The 23,490-nt window shown below is 38.1% G+C and overlaps 1 protein-coding gene across 1 annotated transcript; it reads right to left on the bottom strand.

The window, feature by feature from the left end:
- Positions 1 to 374: 374 nt before the first annotated feature.
- Positions 375 to 23,389, bottom strand: marco (macrophage receptor with collagenous structure). Its single transcript, XM_059343615.1, has 11 exons — positions 23,254 to 23,389; positions 18,795 to 18,893; positions 18,424 to 18,590; positions 16,925 to 17,042; positions 16,629 to 16,682; positions 7,718 to 7,807; positions 7,047 to 7,124; positions 6,552 to 6,587; positions 5,551 to 5,610; positions 5,293 to 5,457; positions 375 to 3,614 (listed from the first exon to the last, which is right to left on the bottom strand). Exons 1-11 carry the CDS (start codon positions 23,357 to 23,359, stop codon positions 3,484 to 3,486), a joined length of 1,104 nt encoding a protein of 367 aa, XP_059199598.1. The 5' UTR covers positions 23,360 to 23,389; the 3' UTR covers positions 375 to 3,483.
- Between the last annotated feature and the right edge of the window lie 101 nt (positions 23,390 to 23,490).

The following is a 23,490-nucleotide window of genomic DNA, read 5'->3' as shown; positions in this document are numbered from 1 at the left end:
TGGTGCTGAGCAGGTAGTGTACACAATCACCCACCTGCTGGAAATGAGGTTCATGAGAGTCGAGACTGAACCAAAACCATAAAGGTGTGGGTTATAAAACCAAAACAATGAGCTGAAAGACACAAAAGGCTCCACAGAGCAGGTTCATCACAATGTGTATAGACATTTGATCCATTGTTAATATAAAAATATCAAATAGTGCAGTTTTTAAAACTTTAAGTGACACAGTTGACTGAGATACTGAAAATAATTAAGTTTCCGTTTTAAGAAGCATTCTGATTTATCACCAGGCATGTAGTTGACATCAGTTAAGGGATTTTGAAAGGGTTCCACCAATGATCTATTATTCAGTGATAAAGAGAGGTATGCACCCATTAAATTATTGTTGTTGAACCGCTTGCATGCATCGTTTTATTTGTCATACATTCTGCCATTCCCTCATCACACATGCTCACTCACAATTTCCCTGCTGTCATTATCAGGGATTGTCATTCATGGTATCAGCTCTTTAAGCTGATCATATAGATCCAGCAGATGTGTCAGAGATGTTGGGAAATATATTGAGGAAACCTTTTAAATTAAATTATCTGACTCCAACACAAAACCTCACCTATTTCTCAGAGTCATGCATGTCAATACGTCAAGAAATGTGCAGTTACAGAGTCTCTGGGTTCAATCTTCACGTCCCTGACATGACATTAGGCTGGTCAGTTCATGAAGGTTTAATGCAGTCTACTTTCCCTGAACCCTTCTTTTATAACCTAACAGAGGTTTAATAAAAAATGTAGGTAGATTTCTTCCAAAAGTCGCCTCCTTTCGATCTGCTGATTTGTCAGTTTATTGCATACGTGGACACGTCATGTCAAGCAGAGAAGACAGTTATCTCTCTGCTTAGTACATCATATCCGTGACCTGACCTGGAATAAACTTTCAAATCACCAACAACCTGCTGAGATATTACTGGAGACACAGATTTTGCAACAAACATCCATGTAAAATATATCTGTTTGTGATAATAGAATCTTACTCTTAATAGGGCAGAGAAAGTTTAAGCAGATGGAGTTAATGTATTTAGTCTGATCATAGTTTAACAACAATATTAGCACATGAGCATTATAGCAAAGCAGCCTACATGATTAATCTATCAATGCACAGAGAGGGAACATACACAGATTGTGAATTACGCATGCGTAGATAGTGACCCACGTCCACAGAGACAGACAACAGAGACAGAATAACAGATTATTCTAACAGAGACCATCTACGTTGTAAGCCAATCATCCTACTGCTGCCTCTTTTTGAATATGATTATCTCTGCCTGGAAATTCATGTTGCTCTTATGTGTGCCTCTCTGCCTCCCCTCATCCCCTCAGCAGGCATCATCAGCTTGCTTGATCTTCAGCCCCCACCACCATCGTCTTATATCTTCATGTGTTATAATATTTAGCTCATATCATTTGTTACATTACCACATATCTTCTGTTATAATAATCATTTTTCCCTTATTATTATTGGTCATTTTGTTTCCTTTTTTGTCATTTTGTGTCTTTTTTTAGTCATTTTGTGTCTTTTTTGGTCAATTTGTGACTTTTTATGGTCATTTTTTGTCATTTTGTGGTCAATTTGAGTCCTTTTTTTGCTTAATTTTATGTATTTTTTTTTTATCATTTTGTGTCATTTTGTGGTCAATTTTATTCTTTTTTGGGTAATTTTGTGTCTTTTCTGACAAATCCCAAAGTATCAAGTAATTACTTTCCAAGGAGTCTCTGGCTTGAAGCTGACTGTTACACACTCAGGAGGTCAGAATGGACCTTTAAACTTAGAGCAAAGGATTTAGATTAAAAGTAACATTAAATTATAAAAAATATATAAATGCACAGACAGAGAGATGTTTTAGCTGTTGTCTGCTTCATTATTTGTCCAAAATTCGTCGTATCAACTGAGTTTGTATGATCTGAACTGTGCGTGTGAGATTGTGTTCAGTGAGGGGTCGCGGACAACATGCATGTTAAATTGGGGGTCGCCACTCAAAAAGGTTGAGAACTACTGCTCTAGGGCATGATGAAAGTTGAGTGACAAACCTCAGTGGAAAAACTCAATGAGGAGAATCAACAAAGTTTGAGTATCAATTCTAAACCAGGTTATTACAGTTTGACTCCTCCAGGAGATAATGCCCCCGAGAACTTTGACTTCCTTCAAAAGCTCACAGAAGAGACATGGTGAACATCAAGAGGACAGAACAAAACTTATTGTGGAATTAAAATGTATATAAATGAAAATACTTTGTTTAGCTAATCATTTGAGGTTGTGTTTTGACATGTGAGCTTAATGTGAAACTATACAACAATGTCATATGAACATTTAATCAGGAGAAAGATGTTTTGTGTCGATCTGTTGGACTTGGGAGTGTGTGTGTATGACCTTTATAGCAGCCTTCAAATTATACAATTAAATATAGTTTTTTCATTTAAGTGTTTCAACTATGATGCCATTTGATGTGAACTTGACATGTGTATGCGTGACTGAGCCAGCTGTGCCAAAAATCATTCCTCAGCACAATTTCTATTCTGTCCTGTCAACCTTTTCATCTTTTCTGTCCTCTGCAAAGTCATCTCTGCTGATGTGTGATGGATGAAAGGTGATGAAAAGCAAGTCGCTGAAGGCAAGTGGGAGGAGGACAGTGCAGCAGTGATATAGACTAAACAAGGGGCCAACACTTTATTAATATTAATTAACTGAGAACAAAGTGGGGAAATGATGCCTGAGAATTTTGTTTCAGAAAACTTTGATCAGCATGATCTTTTGTTTATAGTATGCTGTCATTTAAGCTAGTGACTGAATGCAATTCTATATGCTGTGTTTTATGAATATGTAATGAGATCCAGCTGTGAGCATCATTAGTAGCAGAACTGTTCTCTGCCTTTGCCTGTGTGTGTGTGTGTGTGTGTGTGTGTGTGTGTGTGCGTCTACTCAATACTATTTTTGCAAATGCCCTAATTATAGAATTGGCTTCTGAGAAAAGTATCTCATTTTCATTGTTTTGTGTAAAAGTAGATCCCCATTAGTCACCAAATAATCTATGTGAAATATTCTAATTGATGTAAGTGATGTACCCTGAAATCATGTTTACTGTTTGTTTTTTTCCGGATGTCCCCATAAAGCCTGATCAAAACATCACTTCATCATTTCAGAGGTTTGAAGGCGTGTATAGGCTAACTAAGCTATGGAAAGTTTACTCAATTTTTTTCAGCTCTCTACAACCTCTAGAAATGGTCCCCACAAGTGATGATTAAAACTGGCATCCCCATGATGTATGAAAACCAGTAAGCATGTGTGTGTGTGTGTGTGTGTGTGTGTGTGTGTGTGTGTGTGTTTGTGTGTGTGATGGCTGCTGCCAGTCAATTGTCAATTGTCACTGCATGTTTGATCCGTGAAGAACAGCAGAAACACCATTTTCCTGCTGGTCTTCAGTGTGTTGCCAGTCTAGGCACAGCGCACTCCGACATCCTCGTTGTGACCACAGTTGGTAACACCATATCCACTGTGTGGGCAGCTGAAGATGTCAGATTCTGTTCCTCTACATCTCAGGTCATCCAGCCAAATCTTACCGGACCCTGTAGAGGCGACAGCAGTGTTAGAATAAGACATGCATTAATCAGGGACTTCTTATAAATTTGATACTGAATTATTTACAAGTGCAATAACAACATTTGATCTACATTTTTGCTCTGGTGACAGCAGCGGTGGAAGCAGTACTGAGATTGTTCACTTAAGCAAAATAGGAGTACCAGTGTAAAAATGCTTTGTTACAAGGTCCTGCATTCATATCTTAAGAAAAAACACAAATATATTTGCATCAAAATGAAGTATCAAAAGTATAATGACTTATTATTTTGAAATCAGCAGAACAATTTGTATTTTATCATTTCAATATAATTATCAATTCATTAGTGCGTTGGCTTCACTGATAAAAGTGGGGCTAAATTTATCTAATTTGTATACTGCAATTTTGTAACAATAACCAGAATCTGCTGTCATAAAATGAAAATACTCAAGTATCAGTCAAGCTCAAGGATAAACTGTTGTTTTACTTTCTCTAAAATCCCAAATTGTTGTTTTTACTTCTTGAGTATAAACAACAATTTGTGGTTTTAGGGTAAACTAAATAACATTTTATCCATCTGCCCAGTTGTGTCCTTGGATGGTAGCACACATATAGGTTTAGGTCTCTGTACAGGCACAATGGTACCAAACCTGGCAACCGGTGTCTGTAACACTGTACATAGTCAACTTTACCAGCACATATCTTAATTAAAAAAATATAGTGATTAAGTGTTCTATATAACTGAATGAAGCAGACTAGATACAACCTGTTAATTACTGAACTTTGTTGGTTCCATGTTTTCAACTTTGGTCAGAACCTGGATGGCTGTAAGCTGATTGACCCAAACCCATTTTTTGTTCTTGATGATTTTTTTTCCAAGCAGATAGCTGCACAGACACCAGCAGCAGATTGCCGTCCATGTTTGTTTACTTCTTCCTCTTCTTCAAGTTTTATTGGCATTTGGCAAACAACAAATTGGTGCATTACTGCCACCAACTGGTATGTTTGCTTACCCTTTAAACTGTCGCCCTCACGGGAGTTTTCACAGGAGTTTGATGTGTTCGGCTCGTTTTAGTCTGTTTGACAAACCATGTAGTCTGTGATCCCTCATCAGGCGCTGTTGTTAAGTGTGTGATCCCTGTCTTTCAGAAGGACTGAAAGACAGGGATCTTCTGAAACCAGTCGTGCAGTGTGTACTCCAAGTCTTTTCAAAATCTGCAATGACTGTAAAAGTTGTGTATTGCGCTTTACACTACAGACTGCACTCATTCCCCCGTTCACACACACATTCATACTGGTGGCAGAGGGTACCCTAAACGGTGCCACCTGCCACCATTAGGAATTCATTCACATACAGATGAACGCAGCATTGGGAGCAATTTTGGGTTCAGTATCTTGCCCAAGGGTACTTCGACATGTAGGCTGCCATGTTCAGGGATCAAACCATCAACCTTCAGATCAGTAGGCGACCGCTCTACCAACTGAGCCACAGCCGCCCGGAGTGCCATGGAGCGCTCAACAAGGCTTCCTTCTTAAGCTCACTGGTAGTTTAATTCACCACCATGTAAACAGTCAAAAGAGGGGTAGTAGTATGAGGGTCAGGAATTAAGACTTCGTGTTTTTTTGAGCATCGGAGGATATGATATGGTGCAGACGACATGACGTGATGGTGGCAACAGACTTCTTACCTGGGCTGGCAGTGAAGGTGGAAACGGCGGATTGGAAGCCCAGCATCTTACAGATCACCTTGCCATCCACAGTGGAAAAGCTGTCATCACAGACAGTGCCCCAGATCCCATTGTACTTCACCTCCACTCGCCCACTGTATCTCCCTGGCACAAGACGCACAGTCTCTGTGATGACACAAAGTTGGAGAATAAAGTTCCTGCGGGCTCAAACATGGGAATTGTTTGGATAGTCTGATGTTCCATATCATGTGAACCTACCCTCTGGTTGGTTTCCTGTGTCTCCTTTGTCTCCTTTGGGCCCTGGTGGTCCGGCAGCACCTGTGGAGGATAAAACATTAAATGCATCTTCCTATCAAATTGACATTTTACACAAGCTAAAAATAAACAAAATCTATCAACTGAGTATCAACAGAGTGTATTCTGAATAAACCATATGGATAATGTCACGATCATAGCTCACAGTTGACAAAACAAACTGGATTATTAAACTATTCAGGAAGTAGCGATGCGGATCATTGTGTTCATTTTGTATAGTTTGCAACAGGAGAGTAAGTTTGACGCTCTTCCTCATGTTAAAGTTTATTTCAATTAATAGTGCATTCTAAGTAATGACAACCGCACATTTTAACACCAATATTGTTGTTGGCCACAAATACAGAGTGAAAATATTAAACTGTGTGTGTACACAAAGAGTGTCATAATCTGTACCTGTATATGTTTTCATTCAACCAACAAATAATCTGTTTCTATATTTGTATTTGGATAAAGAGCAGAATGGACATGGTTTATATCAGAAGCCACTTTATTAATCAAAAAAACATTAGCAATGCAATTTTTGTGCCCTTAGCATCAAATTGATGTAATATAATCAATTATGAAGCATATTTCCACATCTTCATACTGCACTAATTTCAAAGAAACTTAATGGTAATAACGGCTTTTTTCCTGAATAATGATAAGAACTTTAGATCATAAAAATATCACATTATTTGTGTTTTTCCGAATCAACATGTCCATGATAAGAACAGGAAAGAAGAAGTATAATTTCACTAACTGTGCCACTTCAGCCAGTTTTGCAACAGAATGATAATAATATAATCACTTATATTACTATAAACATTCTCCCCACATATCCTTCATTTATGAACACCAGTTTATGTGAGGAAAATGCATGCACATGTTCGTTTTTTTTGGTGCTTATAGCCTATAATTGAAACATCTGACCCTGGTATCTAGATTCAAAATGAATACATGCTCACCTTCAGTTCCATTGAAACAAGGAGGTCCGCTTAAACCTGACGACAGGAAAAAAAATTGAGATCTTGCACTTGCTAGAAATCACTATGAGTTGTAAAACAATTGTAACTTCAATAAACAAACATGAGTGGATTAAATCTACAGATTAAAGTTAGAGTAATTTTGGAGGGCTGATCAGCAACCAAAAATGATTTGGAATTGTTGGATCATAATGTTTGTGTTTAAAAAGATAAAGCTGGGTGTGCATGTGCACTTGCACGAAAGGCACAAATGAACTGTGTTACTGCCTTACTTTACACATTTAGGTATTTCACATTTTGAAACTTGAAAACAGACTTTCTAAGACTCAACATTAAACTTACAAGACCTTTGATGACTGATGCCATTACATTTTTACGGAATTATTTAAAAAAAAAAAAAAATTGTAGTCATATCAGATTTGATTGAACCTCCACAGTGGTGGTAATGAACTCTTCAACCAATAGCCAGACCCCTACCTTGGGCCCCGGGGTCTCCTTTGTCTCCCTTTACACCTGCTGCTTGATTCCCTGGGGTTCCTGGGACACCGATGGGACCTTCACACACACACACACACACACACACACACACACACACACACACACACACACGCACACACACACACAAAAAAATGCAAGCTGTTCAAATTGTATAATTCATCACGTGAAACAGCGCTGTGTCAGTAATATTACAAATAAAGGAGGAAGAGAAACTGAATTTCAAAATTACAATCTGCTGATCTGATGAGTTTCAGTAAAGTCATTTGGTATTACTGTGAGTCAAGATGTGATTCATCAAGTATAATCATATTTTGAACACACATTTTCTCCCCTTCATCACTGTCCTAATAAAACTGTATTTGACTGAACTTACATTAGTTACATTTTTACAAAGTTTTGGAAAGATGACGTTTTATAATAAAATAATAAAGTTGCCATGCTTTGCCTGAAGCTGACTTTTTGTATATTTTAACAGTGAGTCCAGCTTTGTCTGGATGTCGCAATTTAATTTAATTTAATTCAATTTCTCAGCTCTAGTGTGCATTTAAGTGCCTAAGAGCATCTCAGTTATTCTTTGTCTCGATTAGGTTATTTAAGCTCATTTAACAAAAAAAAAAATCATATTTAGTACAGCTTATGATGAAACTCACCAACTGGTCCAGGAGGTCCTGTCTCTCCAGATTGTCCTTTTTCTCCCATTTCACCCTTTGGTCCTGATGGTCCAACAGCACCACCATCACCTAGAACGAAGCATACAGGTATATAATATAATGATGGATACAACCAGTGACAATGCAGCTCTATGTCAGTCAAGAGTTACTAAGTCAGGGGCGTTCCTGGCATTCCACTCTGTCTCTATCAATAAAGCCCAAAAATGGCCCAAAAATATATTTAAAAAAAAAAAGTTACTAAGTCAGTTTTTAAGAGGTTTCGACACAGCACAACTGCAGGGATATCCCTACATTGCCTGAGCATCTGGTTTAGCTAAGCTAAGCTAAGCAGTGGAGACCAAGTTAGGCCTAGGTTTATTTGAAAAAATGCAAATTAAATAGGCAGTTTTTTCTGGCGATTAATACACGAGAGGTTACGTTTGGAGTTAAATTTTTGATTTGAATACACAGTTGCAGATCAAATATCTTACTTTTTAATAATCAAACACTAGTGCTTGTGTGTTGAGCTCCTATGGATCCTACAATCAATCAATCTTTCCCACACTGGTTGTTAGGTAAAACTACACATCTGCTTGTTTCAGTGGATTTTTTTTCTTTTTCTTTTTTAGTTGAATTAAAGCATGCCATTTCCAAAATCAATTACGTTTATACTATATACTATATGTGACAATTTTATTTATTTATTTCATAACACACTTTAACCCTTTTAGTCTAAACTTAAATCTTACAATTCAAAAATGTGTTAAGATGGCCATGGAAGTAATTAATAATCCTAAAAAATAATTATTAATATTAAATGGTGTGACTGGCTGTACTCTAAGTCACTTCTGGGCACCTTTCTGTTAAAAAGAGAAAAGATAGCCATAGACCAACTCTGATCTAGAATTAACATAATAATTATAACCGAAATTTGGCATATAAATATTTTGAAAATGTTGAAGGAATTTAGAGTTCTTTGCATATAAGAGGTTGGCATCACTCATACTCATACAACATTAAATGGATCGCATGAGTATTCCAAAAGAATTTCTTGACAAGAAAACAAAACAAAACACACACTGTCTTATCTTAGCAGACTGTTTACAGGTGTGAATGTGTATATGTGAGAGTGTGTGTCTGTGTGTGTGAGTGTGTGTGTGTGTGTGTGTGTGTGTGTGTGTGTGTGTGTGTGTGTGTGTGTGTGTGTGTGTGTGTGTGTGATACATCAGGGGCCTTTTCCAGGGTTCTAAATTAACTTTTTCATCACCAGCCAATGTGGCTGGTAACTTTCTAAAGTTACCAGCCAATCGGAATTTCCACTAGCCAAAATGATTTTCCGGTGAAAATAACAGAGATTATGAGAAATTGTTCGTCACAGGTGGGATGCCAACCAGGTCTCTCTCCTGGCATTTAAGATTATTGGTCAGTCGGGTTTTATATTGTTCAGTTTTACCCTTCTCTTAGGAAAAAATACAACCCCACACAATTTATACCCGCAACACTATAACCACACAAAGGTAATACCTCTCAGGGTATTCCTTTTATAATACCCAGAACCTCAACAAACAATAAAAGCACAAAAGCATCTTTGTTAAAGTAAAATGTATTCACACAACACAAAGTCCAAAAGTCCATCACATTATTCATTCACAGTTCATGTAATTGTTTTTTTTTCAGTTCATGTATACAATAATGGGGGAAAAAAAGAGAGGAAAAAACCCCTCTGTACCTTTAAATGAAAACCTCCTCAAGAGAAAAAAACAAAAAACCACAGAAGAAGTAAAAAACTCTGACTGACATGATTGCCTCATGCATCACCGGCCAAACTGGCTAGTAAGTTTTTATTAACACCGGCCAAAATGATTTTTAACCCGCATTTGGTGGGTTGGCGGGTGTTAATTTAGAACCCTGGCCTTTTCCATGTAGCGAGTTATCTGAAGACCCGGAGCTTGATAACCCTGAAATGAGGGAAACTCTGGGTTTTGTGTTCAAAAAGGGAGGTAACTTCAGCTCTGGCTGGGTTGCCATGGTAACTGACTGAGAACCTAAGCTGCTCGCGAGTAGGTTTTCTTCAACAAGCTCTCGGTTTCTCTCAGTCTCCGCCCTCTTTCAGAGACAGACTCGCCATTTCATTTCCTGATTGATTCAGAGCACCGAAACACATTAATCAGCAGGTTACTGTATGTCACAATCAACATCCTGTTTGGAAATTAGTTTGTTCCTCACTGACTGTGTAAGGTCAACACTGTTATGCATTTGTGTCATAAAACTAACCCTAACCCTCCACTGTGACTCTAGCTCTTTTCACACTCTGCAAATTAATACGCAAGTTTTCTACAAAAATACCTCAGCATATTAGAAAAGCTTTAGTTTGCAGAGTGAAAAGGAAAGTGACCCTGACACTGAAACATCTACTGCACATTGAAATTGCCCCTGAATTGAATTTACTTAAATCAGTCAATTATGAATAAAATAAAATAAGCCTAATACACCTCAGTCCTACCTATTTGAACTATGTTCAATTTTTTTTTTTACTAAATTCATTTTCAGCTGATCCACGTCCGTCTTTCGCTGGCAGGATTAAAACTAAATAAATAAAATTTAGGTTCAATTCCATTACCTGTAATATTGTACTTGTGATTAAACTTTTTTTTTTCAACAATTTGTTTTAGCTGTTGCCATGGTGAATCATAATATCGCGGCTCCATTAATGCAGCCTTTTTATAGTAGTGGTGCACGCTGTAACTCAGAGTGAACTTACTCTGAGTTGATTGATCTAAATCAGACCAGCTTTTCAGGAACCCTAAACTCAGAGATTCCCATCTGAGGATAAATCAACTCAGAGTTCAGGGATAGACTCAGAGGTTGTTGAATCTTCTACCTGGAACGGGGCCCAGTTGCAGACTAGCTGCTGTTTTTATCACAGGGTTAACAGCACAGTGCTAACACACTCCCGTTGCCTTCAAAGTTAGCTGACAGACCTTGTGTTGTGGTTTCTTGTTACTGTAATTAACAGTGTGTTAACTAATCAAGTCTCTTAAACCTCTGAAGTCCAGGAGATTTTGGTTCAAATTTATCAACTTCCTATGCATTCATTTCTGTCTCTGTTTAGCATCTTTCAGTCTGTCCTTACATCACATGCATGGCTCCTTTTTCTCCACACAAACTTGGCTATCAGTCAGATTTTTCATTTTATTGTAATTAACAAAGTATAAAGCTGCCAGGAACCCAAAATACAAACAAAAGACACAGGTGTCTATGGAAATGTACGATTTCTGTTTACCATTTATACACACAAAAACAGCAGAAGAAAATAATAAATAATAAAAGTACAAAAAAGTCTATTTGCATGTAAATTAAAAATAGTAATAGTTTTCATTGTAGAAAGAAAATTCACATTCAAAAAATGGTCTAGAAACATAAATGGCACACTGTGAAAGCTCCTATGATTGCACTTTCAACTGGTTTTCTCAGCTTGTCTACATATCATATATAAATAAAGTTATTACTGTAAATAAAACGTGTATTTTCAATAAATAGATGGACTCCAGAGGGTTAAGGCAGGCTTATGTGTAGCTACTGTCTGAGTAGGCTCCATGCATACAAATCAAAAAGAGTAGATCAGTCCAGGTCCAGAGAGGGAGAAGAGCAAGCCTGTTTGCCACAATTCCTTAATGTCTGTTCTTTAAAAGAGTGGGCACGAGAGGGAACCTTGGGAGTCTGGGTTATGACTTGGAGACCCCCCTGTTCTGACCAGTGACAGTTGAGACTGAGGTCCTCTCACATAATTGTGAAACTGTGAGGGATCCTGAGGAACTAAGTTTGATGGCTGTCTCCTTTGTTGGAGATTTGGCTGTCATTTTAAGGCAGAACTATGCAGCATTTTCCACTTAAAACAGTTTAGAAATCATTGTGATGGTAAAATGACCTGTTTCGGTGCAAATCCCCCCCCCCCCCCCCCCCCCCCCCCCGCTGTCTTCTAGAGGAAAACCAGCCTTGCAAAATCTGTACTTGTGTTCCTGTATTGGAAGTTTCGCGAGGCTGAGCCACCAGAAAGACCTAAGAAACGGTTGTCGACGGAAGAGGTGAGAGAGAGGAAGAGAGCGAGGGACTACACAAGAGTCCGTCAGGGGTTCCCAGAACGGTGAGAGCTACGGGAAGCGGAGGGATTAAAAACAGATGCTGACCTGGAGATTTTAAGTACCTCTTCGTTTTCTTCTTATTTGTTATAGTAGTGTTTGTAATGTGTTCAATCCGTTACCTACGTCTGTCACTGGCTGGCTATCACGCTAGCTCGAAAGCAAACGTGTTGGTTTTCAGTAGGGTTAGGGTTAGGGTTAGGGTTAGGGTTAGAGAAGAAAAAAAAGAAAAATGTTGTCGCATTTTCCATGAAAATCAGTCAAATGGATGAAATCACGAGAAGCAAAAGAAATCCAAGCATGATGTCCATTTGAACAATCTAGTTCTTTTTCTAGTCATAGCGACTATCAAAATATATGGATCATCATTTATACACTGGTGGTTGAGGCTATCCTACTTGGTGCCACCTGCCAAAATCGGGAATTTTGCTGTGTCTAGTTTTAAGAGGTCAATTATATTGTAAAAGTAAACTACTCATTATGTAACTTCCATGGCTCATGGTTTGTGACTCACGTTTCCTTTTTGTTTTTACATAACTTTTGTTTATTATGTAACTTACGTAACTTATGTAGCTCATGAAGCTAACTTCTGTGGCTCAAGTCACCCTCATAACTACTTTGCTGCCATTATTTACGTACATTTATTTACTGTTTAAACTATATTTTATAACTTCCAACAAGGTTTTTTCCCTAAACCTAGGTCAGTGGTTTTGCAGCCTAAATTAACCGAAACGGCAGCCTTTTTTACAACCACGAACCGATTAGGTTGGAGATCTTGTTGTCAATTGAATATATAGCCATTATCACATTCTGTTTTATTTACTTTTGAGACAGCATCACAACATGTTTGGGATCTGTGCCACAGCAGCCAACACTATCTGTGTGAACACCACACAGCAGTTAGTAGTTAGTAGTAGTAGTTTAGCAGTTAGCGAGGTACAACTGATTCAGCTTTTGTAGGCCAAAAACCAGTGGTAAAAATTAAATATAACGAGTTTGAAAATATACATTGTAATATCCACAATGTTTAAGTATGTAAAAATATAAAGGAGACAAGCCTTATCTGGATGGGCAGACAGATGTCTTAAGTCTGCCATTTTTTACATACATATTTTTTTACAAACATATTGAAACTAATAGCAAGTACGCAAGCTAGGGTTATTATCACGAATTGTGAGTTTGATTTAGGACTTCATTTTTTACGGTGGTGGTGGGCGTTTTGGTGGTGAGACCAACGGCCTCAGACTCAGGTCATTCATTGGCTTGGGAAACAGTTCAGCCCTAATGAAGATTTCACACAGGAAATGTGAGTGCATTGACTAAGTTGCATGGGTCTGTGAAATAATGGCTGCAGCTCATCCATCAACTGGTTTTCATCAGCCGTCTGACAAGAGATGACAGGTCATCAACACCGGAATCATCGCCAGACCTGCAGCTGAAAGCTAATGGCTCCTGCTGAACACATATGCATCTTTGTTAAATCAGTTCAAAAGAAATTAACTTTTAACACTGAGAAACTTTGGTGTTGCATTTTGGTTCAGAGGTTGGAATGTAGCTTTATCAGGGTTACAGAGTCAATTGTCTTTCTGGATCACTCTGATATAAGATCATATAAATTGGCTATTGTTGAGATGCTTCTGAGAAAAATATAGATACCTCTATAGAGCTCAACAACAAGGAAGTGAAAATCCCATTCAATTTTCTGAATCAAGATTTTGATTATCAGCCACAATGGCTTAACCATCCAAAGTAGACAACCCTGAGACTTATATATGTTCCTGTAGAATCCACAAGCAGCCACGATTTCCTTTTCTGCCATGGTTCATTTTTTAGGGATGAAGACAAACATCCTCCAAAGGGCTGAAAAGCTGTATCATTCCCAAATGGTTTATGGGAAGATTAGTTATTTCACTACTGAAAAATGTGCACAATTGTATATTTGTTATACTCCAAATTGAATGTTTATGGTCACAATTTATTTTGTTATTGGTTTGCTTGGTTCAAGGCTTAAAACCGGACTCATCAATGGAAAAAAATAATGGGAAAATCACTTCAACTTATTAATGTTTGTGCAGCTGGTACAGAGGGAGTTGTCATCTGAGTTTTGAGGGGGCCAAAGACATCTTTAGCTTTGATCCTATACAGGAACCTGCATAGTTTCTGTCTGAGCCCGACTTGAGCCCTGATCCATGGCAGCATTTTTGTACATATATAAGGACTGTCAAAGTTAATAATGCGTTAACGCAAATTCCTTTTAGCGACGTTCCTCTTTTTAAGTGAGTTTGACCGTCAGCCTGCCTCGTAGTTAGCAGTAACATGTGGATGGCAGCAGAAACAACCCTCTGTGAGCAGAAATCAATATAGAGTCTTTTGAATGGCAAGTTCAGCTACAACAAACTAAAGTTATCTGTAGTTACTGTCGACTGAGTGAAATTATTTAAGTGTGAAGGATCCAGAGAATGATCTTATTTAACTGACCAGTGAACCTGTTGTACAGTATGTCTGTGGTTGTGATGATGAGGTCAATCAGTTTGTGTTGAGCGGTTTAAACAGGATGTTAGTGTTAAGTTGGACACTAGATGCTGTTAGTATTATTGAGTCATGTTACATTCATCTGGCGTTTCTTTCAGCATATTTTTTGAGCATGCAGTACCTTTGAGGTTATTATTTGTCATTCTGTTGGATTGTTACAATACTAATAAACATGCATTTGCATAAAGCAGCATATGTGTCCACTCCCGTGTGATAAGAGTATTAAAAACTTGAAAAATATCATGTTATCATGTCATGAACGCCCACTTCATCCATCAGCTCAACATGATCATGCAACAGGCCTCCTCTCACTTATCCAAAATGAAAAATGTTGGGTTTGCCAGCTTCTTCTCCAGATCATCTAAGTGAACAGCTTTGGTTGATAAAGCAGTGGCCCATAGACTGCCAACATCCAGCAACATCAGGTGAAACTTTCACACTCCGTGTTTGAGCAGAGAGGACCTCATTCACTATTTTTGAGAGCATACAGTACTCAAGTTGCTTTGACCCTTGCACCAATCAGACAAGTAGGAACCTTCTCCATGCAACTGAAAGATAAGGATTTTAAGTTTGTCCTGCAACTTTTCCACCACGTCAGAGGTTGGCCTCCTGCCTTTTTCATATCAGTGCTGTATACCATGCCTTGGAACTGGGTAACTTGCACCGTCAGCAGGCTGCACTTTTCGCCGTTGACGTGCAGCCCCAAGCTCTGGATATGTGCTAGTGTTCCTGACACATGCTGCAGTAACCTTTCCTTTGTTCCTGCACATTTCAGTCAGTCGTCAAAGTAATTCAGAACTTTGATGCCCCAACGGCGCAATGGCCCCATCACCACATCCATGCAACTTAGTGAATGTGTGGGGGCTAGTGAAATTCCTAACGGGGGGACACAGAACTCAAAGGTTCTGCCTTCAAAGGAGACCTTGAGAAACCTCCTGTGCCCCTCTCAGAGTAGTATTTGGATATAGGCATCCTTCAGGTGCCAATCGCCTGCCTGGATAGCTTGCTTGACTCTAGTCTGGCCTGAGGTGGGGCCTCAGGCTGCCTCACCTGCCCTGCTTAGGTTTACCCCATCGTGATGCCTCGAGATGGGTCCTGGGATCACCTGGGCCCAGGTGTGCTGAGACTGCCCAGGATGGCCTGGCTGGGATCGGTGTCGTGCACGGCCACACATCAGGGCACCTGACACCTCACGTGCACAGAGTTGTGCTTCCTATGCCTGTTGGAGCATTTTAGTGGCATCCGGGCTGAACATTGCCACTAGCTCCACAGGTAGCTTTAGCCGTACCTGGCTGTCGACACATTGTCCTTGTCGGAATCCAGGGTGAGGATGTCCACCTCGTCGTCTGACTCTGAGGGACAATTTCCATCTCTCTCTGGTACCCCCGGCAGTCCCCCAACTACCTGCTCTGGGGAATGTATTTCCCTCAGGCCCATGTGAAACAGACCTTTGTCCTCCCCTAGATTTCTCAACAATGAGGGAAGGCAGGAGACATGAGCCAACCCCCACAGCCCTTACTAAAGTAACCGTAGTTTTGGGGCGTTTGGCTGAGGAAAGAACGTATCCTGAGAGGGGCCAGTAAGCCAGCTCTCCTTCCTACACAAGGTAAGTGGATACCCTCTGCTGAAACTCTTTATAACTTTGTCTTTCAATCTACAATTCACTACTATGCTCTCACATCTTACACTTCCTAAGTGGAAATCAATGAATCACTGGAGCATTCGACATGGGCCTTTTATACGTTCGCATGCAGCCACGTGAGTGGTGTGTCTTTAAAAAATAAAATAGATAAATACAGTGACTCTAAATGCAATTAAGGTTAATCTAAATAATAACAACTACTAACAAACTCTTCAAATCTCATAAGCCTATTAAGACATTTTAATATCACACCCTCAGTCACTTAATGTTAGCTAATGTTAGCATGCATCAGCTTGATTTCAAACACTTTTGGTAATGATACCTTTATTTATAAAAAAATAAGATCTTTTGCTGTTCTTTACCATATATTTCTTTTTTTCTTCTTTGTAATATGCTAAAATATTGTATTTTTCTTTGTCTTGTCTGGCTTTTTGTGGAAATTGTCTTTAACCATTTTGTTTTGATTTTTTAAAGTGGGCTGTATATGCTAATAGGTTTGTAGATGTTATTTTTGAGTATGTATTGTATGAAAATGCATTTATAAACCCATTTATTAATGCCTCTAGCTTTAACTTCTAAATAATAAAGGTTGACTCACCTTTGGGGCCCCTCTCTCCTGCAAGTCCATTGCTACCTGGTGGACCAGGTGGTCCTGATGAAACAGACACAAGAATTGTTTGTGTTAATTAACTCTGCCCATTAAACTCTGTTCAGGTTGCTTCAAGTTTTTTTTTTCACATTTGCAGATAAACCCAAACAGATAACATTCAACCTAAACTATATCGTCACCATAGTAACAGCCAGAAAATAATCTTTGTGATAAATGTTCATTTTCGTGACATTGTGTCTTCAAGTATAGAAATGCAAACACACGCATACAGACGTGTAGCCCACCTGGTTTGAGGCTGATGGCTGTCAGTTTTCCATCCAGGTTGCGGGCGCTGGTGTTGAGCAGGTTCAGGTCAGACTGCAGCCTCGACAGCTGGCCCTCTGCCCCACACAGGCTGTTGACCTGTTGTCATAGCAATCAACAGAAGCATGGCTAAGATGTTAAAGCAACACCGAATCATGACCAAACAAATGAATAAAATTAGCTTAACAGTGAGACTATTTATTTTTATAAATGAAGAAATAAGTCACTAAATTTTCCTCTTAGAATAAAATGTTTGATATATAAACAATAAATCACACCCCTGAATTCACTCAGAAGTTTTTATTAAGGCCTTACTTGGTCCTGTGTGACCAGTAGAATATTATGCACATTAATTATGATTACAAACTAGGGGCGGCTGTGGCTCAGTTGGTAGAGTGTTCGCCTACTGATCGGATGGTTGGTGGTTCCATCCCAGACCGTGGCAGCCTACATGTAGAAGTATCCTTGAGCAAGATACTGAACCCCAAATGGCTCACAATGCTGCGTTCATCGGTGATGGTGGCAGGTGGCACCAGTGTGCCCTGGTAGCCTCGGCCACCAGTATGAATGTGTGTAGTGTAACTAAGTGCACTCCATTAATAGATGCCTAGAGCATTGTGCAGGATGTGCAGCTTTCCTAGGTATATTGACAATAAGAGTTTTTTGTCAGAAGTTTGAAGAACAGAAGTGCTCGTCATCCTTGCTGAAAATACAGAACATACATCTCCAAAATGACCAAAGTCTTTGAACCCAAATCACAGCATGCAACAACTTATGGGACATAGTTGAACATGCAAATGGACTTCAAAGTCCAAAATATTAATGTTCTGAACCCTCATACACCTATGATTAATTAATTAGTCAATTATTTAAGTCATGTTTCTTAGAGATTTGAACAACTTGACACACAGTGCTGAGGTTGCATCTCAAAAATCAAGAAACTTGCTCTCAAACTGAAAATCCTGCTGTTGAATAAAGATAGTAAATAAAACCTTTAATTGTCTCCTTCGTTAGAGAACAACAGAGATAAGTCTGCCATTTCAAGAGGCGGAGTAAATGAAGAAATATCATGTATTTTCCATTCAAAGTCCAAGATACACAAATGATCTAAGTCCATCTGTGGTATATATGTGGCCCCTACAACTGCAAAGAGTCTGAAAGTTATAAGTGACAAACTAATGTTAACATACAATAGAAGTACTCAGATCTCTACTTAGGTAGAATCAAACAAAAGGCTTACTACAGATTAAAAACATCAACTTAAGAAGTAAAAGTGCCCCCTTAATGGGGACATGTTATGGTTTACTTTGTTTAGGTGTGTGTGTGTGTGTGTGTGTGTGTGTCCAAACAACTGTACCTTTAGTTGTATCAGGCATTAAAATGAACAAGAAACTGAAAACAAGGTGTTCTACTAATTTTTCCCATGACTGCATATAGAAGCTGTGTTCAATAAAATGAAACATGTGGACAGTAGGAGGACCTTGTTTGTCAGGGCTCCTAGCTGTCCTCTCAGGGTCTTGGCTTCTTGACTATTGTTGTAGAGGAGAGTTTGGATGTTGTCGTCACCATGGTCTCCACCCAGAGGGATGTGATTAGATATCTGCTTCTCCAACCTGGGGTTAGACAGCGAAGACTCCAACGTGAAAACTGGGACAGAAAGGAAATATAAAGCATGTTTTGAATAACTTCATTCATGTCACATTTACACACCATGACATTAGTCTGATGTCTCCTGAAGTTTGTGAAAAAAGCCCATAATACAAGCTGGTGCAGAAATAATCATGATCATGATCAATATATCAATTTCAAAATAAATCTGATTTTTAAAAAAACATGTGTATGCAGTTTTACCTTTATAAATGAGAAAGACATTAAGGGCAGTCTGCAAGATGAGGTAAACAATGATCACATTAAAACACCACTGTCGTCTGGGCCTCACTGGCTTCAGATCTGAAACACAAACAGGAAACTGCTTTTGAAACATCAGCTGCTAATGAATATCTTGGAAAAGTCATTATAAACTAGAACGAGTAGCCTGATTCATCCAGCTAATACAAATGCTTTTAGAAATTTGCAAAGCTTTCAGTATAAAACATTTAGACAACCAGTAGAAAATATCAGCTGTTAGTCACAATGAGTGGGGATAGAGATTGGTTTCTTCTCTGGCAGAAAAATCTCTCCCTGTAGGAGTAAACACACTGCAGGGGATCAGTAGTGCTGCACTGGAGAAAAGCTTATTGATACACCCATTGACACATAAAAACATCTCACTGGCTGCCATCATTATCCATCATAGAGTACTTGCATTAATTCATCAAGTTTGCCTGATTGAAAATAGGAATCAAGATCCGCCTTTCACAATTGAGAGCACATATGACAGCACCCCCGCTTGCTCGCACATTGTTGTCTTCTTTTTTTAAATTTTCTTTCCGAACACTGTTTGTATTGAGATTTTACTCAGATACACCACCAGTACAATTCAGCACCTTTTCATAAGTACAAAAACGTTACAGCGGTGAAACATTCCAGTCCCTCTCTAAGGCATAGGAAACAGGAGTATCTGGTAGATGCATAAATAGAGAGAACATCAGATTTAATAGAACTGTGACAGGAGTAAGCAACATCGTTCAGTCTCAAGTATCTCCAGATGTCTAGTAGATCCAACTCTTTAATAAAGTGCTGAATAGTCAGTCTACTTTTACTACACTGTAAAACTTTTTACTGTAAAATTACAGTAAATTACTGGCAGTAGTTTCACCAGCAAGTTACTGTAAAATGTACAGTGGATCTATTGTATCCCAGAAATACAGTAACTTGTTGTAATTAAATGTACAGTGATTTGCTGTAAAAATCCAAAACATACAGTAATTTAATGGCAGCTGTTTTAGGCTGCCTAATTTTCCAACAACATCTAGGAAGCATCTGAATAAACTAGAAGTAACTGTTAGGAATAATAAACAAGACAACAGGACATATTAATATTATTCTTGTTTATTACAATCAAATACTAAAGTCCTTACAAAGATATAGACTTATCTGCAGCCATTAAACTATTCACTAAACAGAAAGAAAAGGTTAAACTACACATTATGCTGCCCAAATACCTTCAATATTTAAGTTTAGGTTGGGCATATTGAACAGAACAAAAAAAATATTTATAAAAATTTAAAATATAAAAATATAACTCTTCCATATAATAATAAAATTATGAATGTGTTTGAGTGAGGCGACAGTCACAACAGCTAAAGGTGACATCTTGGGATTTGTGTGTGTGTGTGTGTGTGTGTGTGTGTGTGTGTGTGCAGGCCAAGGTTGCTATGGTGATGAGTGCAGCCTCAGAGAGTGGAGAGGGGAGGGGCACACACTATCAGATGATATCTAACAGTTGAGAAATTGTATTTAATGGTCCATATACGAAGTTTATTTGTCATTTCAAATCATAGTCACATACAGAAAATATGTCAATTTGTTTTTTTCATTGAGTGAAAACAGCATACAAAAACAAAGAGCCATCCAATTGAATTCTGCTTTTTGATTATGTTTATAAGGCTATCTATTTTAACTGTCTGCAGACATTACAATTACACAGCTTACAGGCAGCTTCTATGTAGGCACATTAGAAAGGGAATTTACAAAGGTTAAGGTGCTGACGGCACACTGAATAAAAAAATTGCTGAATTGTATTTAGCTGCTTGAGGCTCAGGGTCCTGGGATTGTCATGGCTTCCAGTTTAAAGCCAAGTCATTGATGTTATTGGTAACACCTGTGCTTTTACGTGAAAAATATACCCGAAAAAACAACAACATTTTAATTAGTTAGGGAATTAACACAATATATTCACTGATTTCAACAAAACTTAAAATATCCCCAAATTCCTATCAAATGGGGGAGCAATGTGGCTTGTACTGGCACAACTGGATCATATTTTCTGAATTGTTCGAATAATTCTAATTCTTAAAATAGCATCATCCAAACTCAAACATTTTGCCATGGTTGTGGTTGGAATGAATAATACATATGTCAACTGTGAAACTAAAAGCATTCTGAGCTGAGATGATTTCAAATGAACATAAGTATTGTGTAATGTGCATATTAACATGTTTTCCTTTCACATACACCCACACAGCTTTTAAAGGGTATATTATTATTTATTATGGCTTTTGTAATATGTTTGTATGTGTGAAAACACATCATATGTGCCCTATGATTTTTTGTCATGTCACTTATACAGAGTTGGGTTCTCTCAGGAATTCAACTAGTTTTACTAGCCAATTTCAGGAGACATTTGCAGCAGAACCTTTGTTTCCTTCAGAGAGCCTGCTGTGTCTAACAGGGAAGATGGAACAGTGCTACCACCTAGTGGTCATGGTTGCAATTACATCCACCCTAATGTTAAACACTTGCTTATGTGTTGTGAAAGCAAAAGACATATGGGACAATTTTCTAGACAGTACTTTGGAATCTAAAAATATACATCTAACCCGTAACACTATAATTATCTACTTCAAAACAATGTTAATTGCTACTTTGTTCAAAACATAAATAATTTCCATAAAATAGTTGTTTCTTTGGAGTGCTGTGTAATACCACTTCCACCCTTCCACACTGCAGCTGTTTCCAAATGAGCTTGATAGACAAACTTAGTCAACCTGAAAATAACTTGAACTGGGGCTGTATTCTCCTTATTTTCACTGCATGATATTATAAAACGATTGGATATTATGAAAGTATTTGTGTCTTTAACATATGTCAGATGTGGCAGACATGTTGACCTGTCAAAGAAGTACCGGTAATAGCAGAAGCGTAACTTAAATATGTGTCCATTGCTCTGTTCCACCAGCTGCTAAATTTTGATGCTGTAGCAGTATTTTTTTCTCAGGGGTTAGTGGAGTCTTATCCTCTTTTTTGTACCTGTGTTTAAACAAACATATACTGTTCTTGTTGACTGTGGCATTGCTGTATGGTCAGTGTGTCAAAATATCGTTGCCAAAACAAAACAAAAAAATACATGACTAAAAGCTGAGAGGGCTTGGTAATTCATTACTTCTACCTCTGTATGGTAACTATGGTAACAGTGGAGTTCTGATGTAGAAAACATGGAAATCATTAGGCTATTCTGACAGTAAGTGTGTATGAAAATGTTCTTTGTCCCTTATAGTTTATACCAGCACAGTTCATTCCACAACAACTAAAAACTTCCAAAACCTAAGAATACACATGAAACACTGTGTTAAGCACGAACATTTCTGCCATTTCTACCATCCACGGAAGTTTTACACACACACACACACACACACACACACACACACACGCACACACACAGTTTTTATTTTTTCAAAATGCTGAGTTTTTATTAGATTAAGTGTTAGTTTTAGTTTTTCTGTAATGGGCTATGTGTTTGGTGCCAGATTCAAATAGATCACAATAAATTGTGTTTTGGCTGGAGTGTAGACATCCCAGTCTCAGTAAACATATTTACCATGTGTTCCTGCATGTTCACTAACAGAATGCTCTTTCTAATAGAAACACTGGATGATGTATGCAAAAAAGTTGACAAAGACAAAAACGAAGGACATTTTTACTGTAATTTTAGTTAGTTTTGTAACCACACAATTCAGTTTCAGTTAGTTATCGTTTTTTTTTTTAAAACTCTTGTCTTTATTTTTATTTCAGTTAACGAAAATGTTTTGTTCAATTCTAGTTTTCGTTATTTTGTTAGTTTTCGTTAACAATAATAACCTTGACACATATACACAGTATACAAAATGCCAGAGAGCAGTGGTAGAAACTTTGATTGGCTAGGACAGCTGTCTAATCAGTTTCTGTTGGACTTTGATTACATTTTAGGTGGTAACATCAAGAGCTAAAAAAATGTATATACTAAATAGAAACTGGAAACGTTAAAGCAACAAACAAATTAATTTGTTTCAAACTACAGAGTGCCTGAAAAATCTGTTCTCCACCCAATCTAATTTTCTACTTATACACTTTCACTTGGGACCTTTTAATTATTTGTTTTAATGTATCGTTCCACTTTTATGTGAATGAAACTAAGCTACAACTTTTAGGCATGAAATAACAGCAGTATAGCTGACCTAATGACTCCATGAGAGGCTGGATGTCCCAACATTTGGGAAAGTCAAGAACATGTCTAAGTTTTTATTGTAACTCAGACTCAGACTAAGGCTGGCAAACAATTGTTAATGCATGTTCTTTGTGAGTCTGGAAACAATGTTTTTTCTCACAATTCCAAATAGAAAATCAATTAATTTGCTTTGAAAGGTTTCATATGTTCTGCCTCAATACTCACCATCAGGCTGGAAACTGTAGAGATCAGTCCTGCTGAGTGACATGCCAAACAGCGGGTTACTCTGGGTGAATGAGACTTGATCCCTAGCGTGGTCCTCTGATGCCATACTGTCCTGAGTCCAGAATCACCTTTACTTCCTACTTCTGAAACTCTTATAGCACATATTGCTTGATTTCGGAAAACACAACTCATCACCAATTGCAACACAACCACCTTATGAAAGAACTTACATGGGCA

This window comes from Centropristis striata, chromosome 10 (genome assembly GCF_030273125.1).
Source record: "Centropristis striata isolate RG_2023a ecotype Rhode Island chromosome 10, C.striata_1.0, whole genome shotgun sequence".
Taxonomy (NCBI): Eukaryota; Metazoa; Chordata; class Actinopteri; order Perciformes; family Serranidae; genus Centropristis; species Centropristis striata.
Note: the sequence above shows the minus strand (reverse complement) of the source record. Positions and strands in the feature narration are given on the sequence as shown.

Coding starts and splice junctions, on each gene's coding strand:
- marco (XM_059343615.1), bottom strand. CDS start 23,359: ATGGCATCAGAGGACCACGCTAGGGATCAAGTCTCATTCACCCAGAGT. Junction 18,591..18,794: donor TGTCTTTCTCATTTATAAAG/GTAAAACTGCAT, acceptor TTTCTGTCCCAG/TTTTCACGTTGGAGTCTTCG. Junction 16,683..16,924: donor AGCCATCAGCCTCAAACCAG/GTGGGCTACACG, acceptor CTGTTTCATCAG/GACCACCTGGTCCACCAGGT.